Source organism: Ambystoma mexicanum, chromosome 5q, assembly GCF_040938575.1.
Source record: "Ambystoma mexicanum isolate Mex_15411 chromosome 5q, UKY_AmexF1_1, whole genome shotgun sequence".
Lineage (NCBI taxonomy): Eukaryota > Metazoa > Chordata > Amphibia > Caudata > Ambystomatidae > Ambystoma > Ambystoma mexicanum.
In genome coordinates, this window is record NC_090933.1 from 873,930,703 (window position 1) to 873,947,252 (window position 16,550).

General features: G+C 44.1%; 1 protein-coding gene across 3 annotated transcripts in view; it reads left to right on the forward strand.

Annotated features, from left to right (window-relative positions):
- GEM (GTP binding protein overexpressed in skeletal muscle) overlaps window positions 1–15,855 on the forward strand; it is a 50,707-nt gene extending 34,852 nt beyond the window's left edge. For 2 of the 3 annotated variants that reach the window (XM_069621357.1, XM_069621356.1), the window contains 3 exons: window positions 2,325–2,401; window positions 5,580–5,784; window positions 12,735–15,855. In XM_069621357.1, the coding sequence (XP_069477458.1) occupies window positions 2,325–2,401; window positions 5,580–5,784; window positions 12,735–13,012 (560 nt within the window). In that variant the 3' untranslated portion in view covers window positions 13,013–15,855. Of the gene's footprint in view, window positions 1–2,324; window positions 2,402–5,579; window positions 5,785–6,422; window positions 6,583–12,734 lie in introns of those variants that run through there. The other variant, XM_069621358.1, reaches the window with a different exon arrangement.
- Window positions 15,856–16,550: the final 695 nt, after the last annotated feature.

Sequence of the window (16,550 nt, forward strand, 5' to 3'; positions counted from 1 at the left end):
AATGCCTTTACCCTAGCAGAAACCAACCATCCACGCTTCATGCAACTGTTGAAGACTGAACTATTCAGACAGACCTCTGATTGGAAGGCGACCTCTAGGAATTCGGTATATGAGATAGGCCGGATAAGTGGGGCATCCAGCTCGATTTTAATGAAGCTTAAACTCCATAAAAAGGGAATTTCCCCCATTTCCAGGGCTCTCAAGTCGCTGGTGGGTGACATATGTACCACCACAAAACCCCTTAAATAAATAATGAAAACACTGGAGAACATGTTGGTTTCCTAATTTATATAAGTGTTAACCAACTCTTGAACCATATACTGTAGCGTGTATTGCAATGCACTAATTATAAAACAACCACTGTCTGAAAAACATTGCCAAGTCAGTGGTTGCTTCTGCAGCCTGCAGAGACGTGGATGTAGTATAGGGCTCTTCTGAAACCAATAACCCACCTCAGATAAGGCGGTAATGCTGTTATTACGGGCATGGTTTATGTACATATGATATAGCTGTACGATGACGGAGCCAAAGGGAATAAGACAGGTAAATAAAAGGGGCAGGATTTGCCAAAAATGAAAGGGGGGATATAGGATCACAAATTCTGGAGGTGTATCCATCCACCAGTCATGAAAGTGAGAGAGCATGGTTTTGACATGGCACAAGGGAAAGAGTAAGAGGACCAGGAAGGGGGCACCACTGTTAACATGCGAATATTCTTCAGGGTGTTCAATGCAAATACATAATTTATGAGGAGCACTACAGTATAACCCAAGGCACTTTGGGTAACTTATACTAGTCAAAGAAACCCTGAATACAATTTTTCAGAGAGCCGCATGCTCACATCAAAGCGCAAAATGAGCTTCAAACTCAATGCCATGTGTGATCAAGGGGTACAATTCTGCTGGCTTTCCATGGTAAATGTAAATATGCGCAGACTCACTATGCTAACCAGCAAGCAGTGAGAAAGGTGAAAGGCCCTGTCTCAGCATGCATAAAGTAAGCAGACTTGAAGCAACTAAGAGAAAAAGACAGAAGCACTACAACACTGTACAATGCCAGAGGTCGCTGGCTCTAGTGAACGTAGGCTTGCATTCAGTAGGGTAGCAACAGAGGAGTATGGCCCTCAGGGGGTGGAGAACGGCTCTCCAGTTAGCGCTTGACAAGGTTTTCCCACACTATGGTGTCTGGATGACACCATGGCAACCGGGTATTAGGTAATAATGGCCCCATACATAATGTCCCTATACATAATGTCGCCGGCGAAAAAAGCCATTGGCGACATTGTATATGGTGACATCATGTATGGGGCGTGGGTTGTAGGGATGTTCCCTGCTCCCCTTGTAAAAAAAGAAAAATTCAAGGGTTGCGGGTGTCCCGCCCCCATGTTCAATGTAATAATGGCTCTGCAAAAAACGGCGACTTTTTTGTCAGGAGACATATTTGCAAGCACATTATTACATGGAACCGGCAACAGTGAGTAGGCTTGGATTCAATAGGGTGGAAGCGAGTGGCATGGCTACCCGGTAACCCAGCATGATAAAACCAAGTGGACCTATTGTGGAAATAAATGAGAGGAAGCGACACATGGTGGAACGCCAGCACTCCCTCACTGAATTTGGTGAAAGTAACTAGGCTGGTCCTCACTCTGCTGAAAGCGAGGGTACGTTGCTTCTGACAAATAATTCAAGAGCATGGCTCTCGTGGTGAAACAGGGATGGCACAGCCTCACCGGGTTTGAAACATGAGGGTCTTTGATGCTGGTCGCCATTTTCGGACCACCGCTGAAGCAGGAGCTGCGCGGGACTGCTGAAGGAGACACCGGTATATGGCGGCTCGCTCCTGCGCTAAGCCTTCCTTCGACATGCGTTAGAAATACCCTTGTGAGAAGCGGCAGCGAGAGACCCTAGAATGTACAAGAATAATATATACTTACTGTAGCTAATTCCAGTTTTGGCAGCGGTATAGAATAAAACAACAAAAGTAAAATATCACAGCTGATAGCTGGCCAACATGCTGGGAGAAGTAGCAAGGCTAATCCCAAGAAATCCCAGATGGAGGGAGGGAAACGCATTTTTCCATGGGCTGCACTAGCTGGAGTCTGTTTGTCTGCAGCTTTCTTGGGTTTCGGAGGGCTCCAGCTATTTTTACTGTAGCACCTTTTCATGGAAGCAAAAAAAGTTATTCTTAAAGAGAACAATTCTGATCTGTGTACATGCAATAATGACTAGTACAAGGTTGTGTTGATTGGAAGGAATGCCTCTGCAAATTTGTTTTGTAATTTTGAATCACCATGGTTTTTGATTGTGTCCTATTTCCTTTTCAAGAGAACACGTATGAAAGGACCCTGCTGGTAGACGGAGAAAGCGCGACCATCATATTGATCGACATGTGGGAAAATAAGGTAATATTTTTTATTTCCTAAAGTTTACATTTGTGTGCTAATAGAAGGTCAGGGATTAACACCAGATCGGTTATTCTGCTGAGCTTGAAATACCAACATCAGGCAAATACAGACACAGCTCTATCAATGCCATCCAATATGTGTGTGCGTGCTCTTAGACCTGCCCTTCAACCATGGGTTCTTTTGCATGTTTTGGCTTGCACCCTGCTCAAATCCACACATGTACTACTGGGTCCACGAAGACATAGGGGAACTTTGCATCATTGCTAGCAGTACCGCGCGAAGGTAGACAAACTTGTGGTGAAAATCAATTGGACAGTGGTTGATGGTACCGGGCCAAGGGGGGTGCACTGATGTAGGAAACATGTGGGTGATATTGCTAATGTAAGCAGGATGTTGCTGGGTCAAGTAGGATGCATAGATGTAGGAAATATGTGGGCGATATTGCTTATTTGAGGAGGATGTTGCTGAGTCAAGTAGGTTGCATAGATGTTGGAAATATGTGGGTGGCATTGCTGAGTTGAGGAGGATGTTACTTGGTCCAGTAGGGTGCACTGATGTCATATATCAGTGGGTGGAATTTCTGGGTCAGGAGGATATTGCTGAGTCCATGATGTTGGAAATCAATGGTGGTGGTGATGGGACTAGGGCGAGCACACATGTTGAGAATTAGTGGGTGGTACTAGCGGTCAAGGAGAATGCACTGATGTTGGAAATATATGTTGGTGGTATTGCTACATGAAGTAGGTTGTTTCTGGGTCCAGTAGGCTACACTGGTGTCAGATAATAGTGTGTCGTATTTCTGGATCAGAAGGATAATGCTGAGTCCACAATGTTGGCAATCAATGGTGGTGGTGATGGGACTAGGGCGTGCACTCATGTTGAGAATCAGTGGGTGGTACTAGTGGTCAAGGGGAATGCACTGGTGTTGGAAATATATGTTGGTGGTATTGCTAAGTTAAGTTAGATGTTTCTGGGTCCAGTATGGTGCACTGGTGTCAGATAATAATGGGTGGTATTTCTGGATCAGGAGGATATTGCTGAGTCAAGGAGCATACACTGATGTTGGAAATCAATGGTGGTGGTGATGGCACCAGGGCATGCATTCATGTTGAGAATCAGTGGGTGGTACTAGTGGTCAAGGGGAATGCACTGGTGTTGGAAATATATGTTGGTGGTATTGCTAAGTTAAGTTGGATGTTTCTGGGTCCAGTATGGTGCACTGGTGTCAGATAATAATGGGTGGTATTTCTGGATCAGGAGGATATTGCTGAGTCAAGGAGCATACACTGATGTTGGAAATCAATGGTGGTGGTGATGGCACCAGGGCATGCATTCATGTTGAGAATCACTGGGTGGTACTAGTGGTCAAGGAGAATGCACTGATGTTTGAAATATATGTTGGTGGTATTGCTAAGTGAAGTAGGTTGTTTCTGGGTTCAGTAGGGTGCACTGGTGACAGATAACAGTGTGTCGTATTTCTGGATCAGGAGGATATTGCTGAGTCCACGATGTTAGAAATCAATGGTGGTGGTGATGGCACCAGGGTGTGCTCTCATGTTGAGAATCACTGGGTGGTACTAGTGGTCAAGGAGAATGTACTGATGTTGGAAATATATGTTGGTGGTATTGCTAAATTAAGGAGGATGTTGCTTGGTCCGGGAGGGTGGACTGATGTCAGAAATCAGTGAGTGGTACATCTGGGGCCGGCTAGATGCATTGATATCAGATATTAGTCTGTGGCATTGTTGGGTCCTGGAGGATAAGCTGATGTTGGAAATCAATGGTGCATCAATGAGCATTAGCAACATTGATGCATTATCGGTTTCACTGCGGGACAGACACTCTCCAAAAAGAGTGGAACACCTATGGCTAGTTGTGCTAGCGTGGAACTCCCCTTTCTTCCTCTGCTCTTGAATGGACGGCCTTGAACCATCAAAGTGTCAATCACGGGGGAACGTTTTAACAGTCAACTTTGTTAAGAAAAATGGATTTGTGAAACAAGTCAATTTTTTCTTTGGTGTAATTTAAGCAGAGGTGGGCCTGCACATTATTAATGCCCCCCACATCATCCCTGGGCACTCTCAACGCCATTGAGCCCCCTCTTCCACTGCCACGCTTCGTACTCTTCCCCCATGTTATACTGTGTATCCCCTGGCTTTCGGGTTTGGCCTACTTTCCCCGCCACTCCTTCCTTTTTCATGGCCCTCTGCAGTTGGGAGGGCATGTCAGGGGCTAGGAATCCAATAAACAGTCAGCGAAGCCCAAAGTTTTGGCTTGAAAACTGTTTTGTATTTAATTCTGCCGAAATGTGACTTTGGCTGAAAAGTTTTGAAAACTTGGAAATAAGAGAGAATATGCAATTATGTTTATAGTAGTTGTTATATCCAACATCGTTGTGCTACTGTCTTTACAATCATGTTTTAAAATGTCACCCATCAGTGGGCTGCCCACTCTCCACAGTGAGAGCCAATATAAGGACAGATTTATCATGGAGGATTTCCATTGGAGGCAGCTTGTGTCCATTGCTTCTATTTGATAATCCGTTAGGAATAATAGCCCCGCCTGAAAATGATGGTAATAACGAATAGGTAAAAATAACATTTACATTGATAGTAATGTAAAGAGTAAAGATACATATTTTTTACATGAACAAAGTCAAAATAACGGCATCTATTATTTTACTTGTTTAAAAAAAGAAATTCAATCTACAAATATGTATTTGATTTAAAACTTTGTTTGGTTTCTTATTGAAACAACTCTACTAAGCAGCTCTTCATTTGCACTTACCTATCTATGCTATATGAAGGGAAACTTTCAAAACAGCTCCCCAAAAGGTCTTCCAAAGGTTGTATTTTCAATACTCTTAGTTTTTCTATATTTCTACTTAGGGATTTCCATCACCTTTTTTATGTGATAACCAGGCCTATGCCATAAGGGGTGGCTCAGTTCACCCCCTTTAAGTAAGAGGTTGCTCTAAGTCTCAGCCCTGATTTTGCGCTGGACAATGAGAAGCTTTGGGGGCTAGATGGAATCTTTTAAAGATGGTGGGGGTCTAAAGGTGATTTGCCCATCATGAGGAAACTTCATGTACCAGTGACCTACATGCCTCTCCACAGTAGTCTCAACCAACGCACAAGCTGCATTTTCTTAACCCCATCTGCATCTTTTCCACTAGGCTGAAGACAACTGGATCCAGGATCACTGCATGCAAGTCGGCGACGCTTATTTGATCGTATATTCTATCACCGACAAGTCAAGTTTTGAGAAAGCATCCGAACTCCGGATACAGCTACGCCGGGCCCGGCAGACAGAAGACATACCGATCATACTGGTGGGCAACAAAAGTGACCTGGTCCGGTGCCGAGAAGTGTCAGTGTCAGGTGCGTGAAATCATAAGATTCAAATTTAAACCACTGACCGCTAACAATAATACCCAACTATGTTGGCTTTAAAGGTTTTCTACATACGTTTGTCTGTAGACAATCGGAGAGGGAAAAGGTAGGAATGGTTGGTTTAAGGCATTAAGAAAAGCCCTACATGTTGTAAAAGCGAAGTGTAGAGGGAAGGGTTAGAAATGATGTAAATCTGCCTTTTCCTGGAGTACTACTACACTCACTAAACTATTGGGGGGAGTCCAATATGGTCCACCATAGTGGAAGCTCTACCTTTTAATGGGTCAAAGAAGGTTATCTAAACGAGAGGTAGATAGATCTTAATCAACAGTTACAAATATTGAATCAGTACTGTTACTCAATATGCAAAATATTTTATTCTAAAATACATACAAATTTGATAAATCTAATAACATTAAATATTAAAACACTGTATAAAAATACAGTTCCAGGGTGACAACAAGACCTTATTACATAGGAAGTTATCTAAGTGAATCTATTTCTGTTCTACTACTGAGAATTTGTTTGGCGTCTCAGTGTAGTTTATGTCCTTGATTAGGATTGACTCTCTATGGTTAATTATTTGACCACATTAATAAACTCGACATGTTTCAATTCTCATCTAGTTTATAGGAACTTTCTTCAGGAGTATTGTCGCTCGGCACCTTTTACAATAAAACAAGGCATACAATATTTGGGTCAGTTGAAAATGGTTCCAACTCCAAATGGATCAGAATTAGATTCACTTAGATAACTACCTATAAGGTAAGTCTTGTCGTTGTCACCCTTGAATTGTATTTTTATACAGTTTTTTAATGTTTAATGTTAATAGATTTATCACATTTTTATGTATTGTAGAATAAAATATTTTGTATATTGAGTACTACTACACTCACCCTAGAATGGACTTCTTTTTTATGAGAGTCAGTTCTGAACTAATCAACTAAGTCAAAATGTTACCTCCTTTAGATTTCAATCAATACACATCTATCTGAGTATCAGGCATTTGATATTCTTCCAGGAAAAACCTAATTTCTTTCATGTATAATAGTAATGTCCACAACTTATGGGGTAATGAGAGCGGTATTACCCAAATTGGTCGCTTACAATTGTTCGAATGAACAATTGACCGGATTTAAAGGGTCACAATTGACCTTTTCACAATTGACCGAATATATATATATATATATATATATATATATATATATATATATATATATATATATATATATGGGTTTTGGGGGGTTTGGCATTGGGTGGAGGGTTGTGGGGGGTTTCCCCCCACATATATGGTACAATTGACCTTCACAATTCGGTCAATTGTGAAAAGGTCAATTGTCATTCGAGCAGTTGTAAAACGATCAATTCGTATACAACCATGAGAGCTACATATCCTGCACAGGTAAACACATGCTGGAGTTGGTCTATACCAGTGGTGGACAACTAACAACCTTACAGATGTTTCGCCCCTCCACTCGCATTAGCCCTTGCCATGATAGTCAGTGGTCAGTGATCTTACAAGCCTACCTGCCAGGTTTCCCAGTTCCATGTGTGATACCTCGAGCCAGTCCTGCTGTTTGCTTCCAATTGCTTGCTGGAACTTGTACTTTTCTTTTTCCCATTACAGTTATAGTACTGATGCCATGTTCATATTAAAAATAATTAGTACCTGGCGAGGGAGGTGTGGCAGCCTCCCAGCCAATGAAGAGACTGTGAACGGGGTCTTTACCACACCGGGAAAGACCCCGCTCTGAGCCTCTGCAGAGCGGGAGGCCACCATCTTCCCTCACCGGGAAGTGTGCTCCCACGTCCCCGGCCCTTGCCCACCACCTCCACCCCCTTTTCCCACATATCCTCTGCCCTCACTACCCCTACCCCACTTACCTGCGCTGCTCTGTCCCTCGCTGCTGGAGCAGGGAGCAGTACTGTTCCTGACACATATCCGCTGCACAAATAACGTCCATGGAAAGGCCATGTCGGACATGTTGTTAGCATTTGTTTTCTCGAGTTGAGAAACGGTTTACCCACCATTTCTCAACTAGAGAAAAATAAACTACTAATACTCTGGTACAGCTTACCAGGGTACTAATAGCAATAGAACCCTCAGAGGGGGGCATTACCGGTCTGGTAATACCACAGGGCATAACTAGACCAGTACTGCCCCCACCCCTCAGGTTCTACTGCTTAAGAAGTGAAGGCACAACTAGCCTCTAATAGTAACATTATTTACAGACTTTTAAACCAATATTGCAGGCGGCCCTGCATCATATAACAATAATCCATGGTGAAATGAGCCATGTGCTCAGATGTTTTTCACTCTGTGGAGGTCATTTTTCTAATGGAGTAAAACATAAAGCAGTGTAACCCTGTGACATTTTATAGATTCGGATTGCTGTATTTCCTATTTAACTGGCTAGTAGATGGGAAGGTGCTGCCTGGGATATAGGTGGTTAAACCTTCAGATCAGTAGCTCCTAGTGTGATGTCATACTGGCTATTGATTGGTTGGGTGGTTCTGCACAGCAGTGCTAGTGCTTTGGCAGTAGATGTCAGCATGGCATCTCCAAGGAGGATGGCACGTAGTAATTGTATCCCAGTGACTGCATGACTGACAGTTGATTGAGCCAATGGCTATCAGGACATATAATAGGACAGGGAAGCAGGAGTTTACCATGAGGAGAGTTTGTGGCACAAGGAATGGGAAGAAACTGCTTCAGGTGAGTAACATTGTGGATAGAGTCCCTTACATAGACATGTCCGATTTAGAATGTCTCAGATTCTCATTGGGAAGGGAGAATCTAAACACTGTGAGGAACCTGAGGGCATCCTCACCTCTTTTCCCCCGGCATGCTCATATCAGGTGGCCAGGGAAAGGCCATCGCTTTTGGATCCTAACCCTGGGGGTGGATATGCGAGGGAGGATCACCTGGGTGGAGGGAACTTGGGGAGTGGGGGGAGAACGTCTTTGGGTGAGTCATGGTATCCCCCTTTCCGTTGTCAAAGTAAATTCAACCGTCCTCCTGCCCTTGTAGGTTATTGTCAGCCCATGACTCTTTATTCTGACCAAAATGTCCCACAGTCCTTTTATCATAAGACCGGGACGATGAGGAAACTACTAAGTGTTATACACACTCCCCTGCATTCACAACACTTTGGTACTGAGACGAGGAAGAGGGCTCATGAGGAGTTTGACTACTATAGTCAGTCATGTCCCACTAATCAGCTTCACAAAAGTCAGGCCATCACTGTGGAGGACCTGCACCTGCATCCTGTTAGCACGCATCAGGTGTATAAGAGTAAGAGGGAGAGATCACGTAGGGAGAAAGAGCTATCGAAGGACACAATGTGTGGTTGAACTGGCTGGAGGGAAGCCATGACAAGCAGGAGTATGAGTGCGATGCTGGGGCCAAGACTGGCTGTGTCATGGTTGAAACTCCTGTCATTTCTCCTCTGCGGTGCCGACAACAGAAGCTGTGGGGCACCGAAGCCTCCAAGGTGCTGCCGACCGCACAGAGAGCGAGAGGGGCTCTCAACCGCTCGCACTGTGGAAGAGCGGGGCTGTGAATTGCCCAAGATATTGATCGATGTTAGGTGGGAAAGCAGAGCAAAGAAGAGGAAACAGAGAAGCCTTGGAGGAGCGAATTCCTACTGGTGAGTGCAGAAAAGGCAACACTCATGCCAGGACGCTCCAGGCAGGAAATGACGTACTTAAATGCCGAACAATCTGAATCTTGTTACGCATGCTACGGAATGGCAATTGAGCTGGAAGAAGCTGGAAATTTACTTTTGAGCACTATTTAGATTGAGTTGTGAGGGCAAGTATAGGTTTTGAACATAGGCAGACTTCATTTGAACTTATGCACACTGACTATTCTTGGTTTTGTTAGATAGGGAAATCCCACCTTAGCATAGGGCAAGTTAGGGCTTAATCCATCCTGCCATTTAAATAAATTAAGCTTTTCTTTGAAAATTGAATCTGTTGTCTGTGTCTTACTTCATGATGCCTTCACAACACATAATGACAGGAGGACTGCCATTTTGTGGATCAAGCCATAAGGACAGAAGTCTCTGTGTCGCTGGAGTGGGTGTACCCTACGTGCTTAGGAATGAGCAAGACATCCAGGAAAGGTTTTGGACATCCTTATTGCAAGTAGAGAATATGGTGCATTTTTGTGATCTATAAAAGGTGTGGAGAAAGGAAAGGAGGGATGGCAGTCACCCTGTAACCAGTGCCTTCCCCATTTAGATAGGTACAGGAACATCCATGGTTAGTGGGAGGAAAGGAGACATTTGTGGCAGATATTCACTAACTGTGAAGCAGCAGCAGGTGTTTCCCTGTTGCATGGAGGAGGTGTGTTGCCCCACACTCATCAGCGATGAACCTTAATAGGTGTATTTGACCCATACTCTTTTTAGGTGAGGGTGAGGAGTTTATTCCCTTGTGAGTGAAGGAGGTCATAAAACAGAGTCATCCCCCCAGGTAACCCACCTATCCAGACTCTGATTATCTCTTACTATGACAGAAATACTGGGTATCCCAACAGGTGCCAGGTACAAAGGTAGGGAGATATGTTAGGTTTCCACCAATAAGAGGATACAGTTTATTCGCACCATCTTAGTGTCATTTGCCAATCAGGTGTTTGGAACAGCGGGGAAGAATACACATTCTCTGACCGCTGTTTACAGCCACCCGAGGCCCTGCCCCGGTTGGCACCATTTTCTTTTTATGTGCGGTAGCAACACGGGTCCTGAGCAAGCGATGTCGATCTCCCAAGGGAAAAAGAAAACCACCTGCACCCCAGATAAACCGCTGGGTGTGAATGGCTTTCACCCCCGCTGTGGGGGCCAGACATGGCCTTTAACGGCATGCAGCACTCGCTGACCCCCTCGCTTCGCTCGGGATACCTGGGCTTGGCCACCACCCACAGCGGGGGTGTAAGCCATATTCAAAATCGCCGAGTATGATCCAGACTTTGGGAAGACCAATGAATATTACATATAAAGGATCAGGTCACACGTAATATCAATAGTTTCACCATTTAAAAATAGAGCAATCACTATCTGGTGATACCCTCAGCTAAACTGTCACTGAACCATTTATGGTGTTGTTCCATTAGTGGTGTGTAAATGTTTTGTTTAAAAAATAAAGTACATCAGACATATCCTTGCTATCCTTTGGGCTAATATACGTGGGTGAGAATAGTCTAGCTCCCAAAACAGTTTGAGGGTCATATTGCCCTTCAATCAATAGCTGGAGGCACTGAGTACAGATGTATGCAATATGCATGTAACGGGATGGGATAGACCTGTTCAGTTTCCATGCAGGGGTGCGGGGGGGTGTACTATGTACTCAAGCTGCAGCCCGATCTCCTGTAGCGGCAGGTAGTCAGAGAAAGAAAAATGGAGGGATGCTAATGCATAAAATGCTTACGCATGCTTTTTATTTTACTCCATCTTTTCATTCATTTGTATGGTGGAGCTGGCTCACGGAATAGAATTGCCATTTCCGCCACCCCCACCCACCTCACCTTACACATTCCCAATCATTTACACCAGCCTGCTATTTTAATGCCGGTGCAGATGCATCAGACTTCTATGGAATCCCCCTGCTATTGTCACCAGCTAAAAGCAGGGGGATTTATTGGAGGAATCCATTGTAAATGCTGCCTGCCATGTGCACATTGTAGTGCAAATGACAACACTTGCGTGGAGGGGCATGTTGCAAATGTTACAGGTTCCTTCCATGCACATTACAAAGCCCTGAGTGTTCCAACATCCTAAATCATTCAACCCATCTGGTGTTGTGAATTTATGACTAATGAAACACTTCGTCTGAAAATATGCCAGAATATTCTGTACTTTACCATAAATTACCCAATCTATAACCAAACAATTGATCCATCCAAATGTATGTGCACTTGTATTTATTGGGGAAGCAGATCATGGTTTGATCAAACACGCATCACATAAAACAACGAATTATGGTAGCAGTGCCATTACTGAGTGCTTTAGAAGTTGGAGACATGCTTGGGGTAAAGGGGGGTAAAACCTGTGGGGAGGAGCGTTATGAACAAGTTGGAAAATTAAAGCATAAACTAAATGAAGTGGGGGGGAGCAACCAGAATCATGTAAGAGACGGGTAGGGACAACCAGGAGCCTCTAGTGTAGAGAGAGGGTCGACAGCTAGTGCCCACATGGGGGGGCGGCAGCAACCATAACTCACTTTGGTGGACAACTAGAACCCTCTGGGGGGATAACTAGGACTTGCTAGGGGGCACGAGTGAGAGGGAGGAAAGCTCTGTGGCAACGCGCGGGTCTTGGGAGCAAGACCACGCTGAACAACACAGGCTCGTATCCCGGATCCGCGCTTGAAACCAAGCCCGGATCTGAACCTACAAGGCTTAGTAGGATCGTTCCACCCTCACCCCACCCTTGCCTTGTTGCGCCCTGAGAAACACCCGTGAATAGGTGCACAATAAATGACCTATACAAAAAATAAAAAAGAGAGAAAACTGGCAACTGCATGGAAGAGGGAGTGGGACAGCCAGGAGCCACTAGTGGGGCATGCTGGGCCAACTGGAGCCCACTGCAGGGGGCAAGCAGAATCCACCAGGAGGATGAGGGAGGTGGGATGAGTACAACCAGGATTTGACAGAGGTTGAATGGGACAAGCCGGACCTTCAGGAGAAGGTTGGGGGATGACTAGGGCCACCTAGGTGAGAAGGCAGAGGGAGAACTAGAACTCACCAGCTGGGAGGAAAGGTGGAGGAAAACCTGGACCTGCCAGGTGGGTCCAGTTACTTACCTCAGGGGGCAGCCTGGACCATCTTGCCAGGTGTCATGGTGAAGGTCGTGTGAGCCTGGTGTGAACAGGCAAACCGTGTTTTTAAAAAACATTGTATATTCACTCACAACCTTTTTTCATTGTTTTCATTGCAGAAGGAAGAGCTTGTGCAGTTGTTTTTGACTGCAAATTCATTGAGACCTCTGCGGCGGTCCAGCATAACGTGAAAGAATTGTTTGAAGGAATTGTGCGACAGGTGCGCTTAAGGAGAGACAGCAAAGAAAAGAACGAAGAGAGGATGTCCCATCAGAAACGGCGAGAGAGCATCCCGAAGAAAGCCAGGCGCTTCTGGGGCAAAATTGTTGCGAAAAATAACAAAAATATGGCGCTCAAGCTGAAATCCAAGTCTTGCCATGACCTCTCTGTGCTTTAGAGCCATGGACTAGCGCCAGTGCTACCCAAGGGATATTCTCTAATTGGGCATTTGGGACTGCTTCATGAACAATAATCAATCTATATTAGATTGGAGTACTGCCAATTTGTACATTTTGTTTATTTTTTCGGTTGTGATAAGATTACGCCGGAATTATACGTTTGATGCACAAAGACAATCTTTCACATGTAAATATTTATTTGTATGAAACCAAACAGTTTGATTTGCACACCGGGATGCCTGAATCATGCTACCCACAGAAGATAATATGTCACATTGTTGTATCCCTCAATTCCTCTGGATATTATTAACATAAGGATTTGGATCAAATATATTTGGTGGGTAAAAGAGACCGAGACTTCTTATCAAATATTTGCACTGGAGCAAATCAGGTGATGCCCATGAACACCACAGATTTGCACCTGCTATCTTAAAATAATGAATAATAGTATTTACAATAAGTTACCTTATACAGCACTTCATTTTATGTTGCCCAAATCTGTCAGTGCTGTCCAAACATGTATTATTACCCAGCTCACTGGCATTCAACTCATCATCCTCAGAAGGATGAAGCACTGCATCTGCCCTGCTGGGATTTGAACGTGAAAAGGGCAATCTTGCTCCATGTGTGAGGGGAGCCTTTCACCCATGAGATATCCGCCCATGTGTTATACGGTACACCTGACTCACAAAGCCTAAAACTGGACCAAATCTGGAGACTGAACACATCTTTGTGACTCACATTTGCATGTGAGCATCTCGCAGAGGCTCGGGCGGGTCTTCATTCGCTCCAGCTTTAGATGTCGTGAATCAGGGATAAGGGACCAGGTGCAAATCAGGGATACCCTCTGGCACCTCCTGATGTTTCCAGTGCAACTCTTTGTGAACCAAACCCCATATCTCTGAAGTTTGAAGACATACCCAGAACTGCAGTGGGAGGCCGAAATGGGACAAACTGTTTGCCACTTTGCAAAGCCAGCAATTCTCCTTTCTGGGAGAATAACACACTCAGGGGTCAATTCACAAGGTTTTTCGCAGGCATTGGTAAAATGCATGCATGGAAAAATGCGCTAGATACACATATGTCAACTGTAAGCTGCAAATGTCATGCATCTCTAAATTACACAACAAGGAATACATGGGAGCGTCAGGGGGATTTCAGTGGAGTGATCACAGACCGCTGGGGCAAAAGTTGGTCCATAGCCACAGGCAATATCTCGCACAGCAGGTCGCTGATCATAAAAGAGCAGTGCCCGATTTATGCATGGCTTTACAAGAAGGACATTACTGCTGTTTCCACCTGCTCTAAGTGTTTTTCACCTGTGCAAATCTAAGCATAACAAGGGGGATTCTTCCCATATTTTCCACAAAAGTGGGCGACGTACCCGCCACAGAAACAGTGAACTTTTGTTTGCATAGGGGGAAGTATTTTTTCTCTCCAATTTTACACGGAGCCACATCAAGCAGATTGCCCAGGACGTAGATACTTTCCATGGCCACATAACTACTTTCATAAATTATGCACGAAAAGTGATCTATGAAGTATGAGACTCGGCAGTCATGTGTAATTTATGCCTACATGTATGCATAATCATTTCTGTGTGTAAGTGTATCCCTTTGTGAATTGGCCCCTTAGACATGTCTTTTCATACTCCCAAGGCGAGGATCACACATACCCGCTGCTCTGCGGGGCGGCCGCTGTAATGTAGCAATTCAATCCCTGGCACAATACAGCCGTGCAAAGGTTATCCTTGTCTGTATTTGGAGCTGATAATAGAGGCCCAGGTGAACTTTGACATCAATTTTGTATTCATGCATGGTTTTATACATACCGTTTTTATGGCATTGTTATTACATTACCTACACTCCAATATTCAATTTTCCACCTGTTTCTGTCAATAGAAAACTACTCAGCTGGGAATTATGTGAATTCTGCCAAACAGCCCTCACTGTGTTGACATAAATCCTTTTCTGGTGCCGATATGCCGGACTGAAGCATGCACCCTCTTTTCAAGATCACTGACATTAAAAATAGTACAATCCTATATGAAACCATGTGTTTGGAAATACGTTGGATGAGATATAGAACGTGCAATGTCGGCTCAACAATTCTTGGCACTGGTGTATTCTGGAGGTGAACGCAATGGTTTGTTTATGGAATACATGGGAAACGACAAGATGTATTCAAAGCCAAGAACCGGAAGTAAGTGGCATCAGAATGAAGCAAGGGTGTTCAATGTTCAAATCACTTGGATGTCAGAACACAAAATGGCCGCCGCCATGCAAGGAACATCTGAAGTGAGGTAAACCAAGGAGGCCAGTGTTAGTAGATCGCACAGATCTCAATGGTGAAATATTGTGGGCCACCCACAATGATCATGGTGAACCAAACAGAGAATAGTGAAAGGACTTATGGTTTTCACCGAGAGCCAGTGGAGAGGCATCCTGATCTTTGGAAGCACAATATTCAAGCTTCCATTTTATTGCATGACTTCTTTAGAAAAGACTAATATTGTGACCAAAGCTTAAACTTTTGTAAAGAATGATTTTTTTTAAAAACAGCACTGCAACACTGCAGGCAGTGCCGGCTATTTATACAAAACAAGATGTAAATGAAAAAAAAGTAACGATTCAGAGTATTTTCTTCTACATTTGGCAAATATCCCATTGTAGGCACAAGTTTGAAAAATTGGGGACATTCCTTGAAAAGCAGGTTTCACAGATGAAAACATTTACAATTGTGTTGTAATTTTATAAGTTCACGTCTTTTCCAGAATACGACATTTTGTACTTTAATAACTTGTGAAACTTTGAATAAAGTATATGCTTGTATTTAACCTAAATGAATCAGGCTGATAACATTTGTTTAATTTATCCTATCCCTGTGCAAAAGGGCACACGTTTCTGGACTATGGTATAGCCAATGGTTAGAGTCATTCCAAGGCAATTTAGAATGGGCCATGCCATGGGGGTGTGATGATCAGTCTGTTTTCTTTTTCTATAGCTGAATGGAGATATCAATGGAAGCTCAGCACTACAAGTGTTGGTGAAATCCATCTTCAACTAAAGTTGCCTACATCAAGAGATGGAATAAGTGGAGCGGTGGGTAGCAGCCGTTGCACTGGAAACTAATTGAGAAGCGGGACCCCGTGTTAGACAATAGCCTGAGAAAGGGGAAGAGCCGAAGAGGGGTGCACCAGCGACTACATTGTGTATTGTGCAGGGCAAAAAGGGTGGCGCCATAAAGACTGTCTCCAGGGACGCAGGGGAGTCATTTTACATCTGCTCACAATAGTTGTGACTCAGCATCTCACTGCTTGTCCACTGGATGGCAGAGACGATTCAAATAACAAGCTAAGAGCATGGTTTTGTTTAGAGTTTACAGGTGGACTGTGTTGAAAAGTTCACCATAGAAAGAGTTACAGCCCCTAATGATCTAGAAAGGCAAGGAAAGTGGACGCGGGGGAAGACATCATTTTAGGAATGAATTACAGGTCTGCATTTGGTAACCTCCATGGTCTTTGACCTTTCTGAAAGG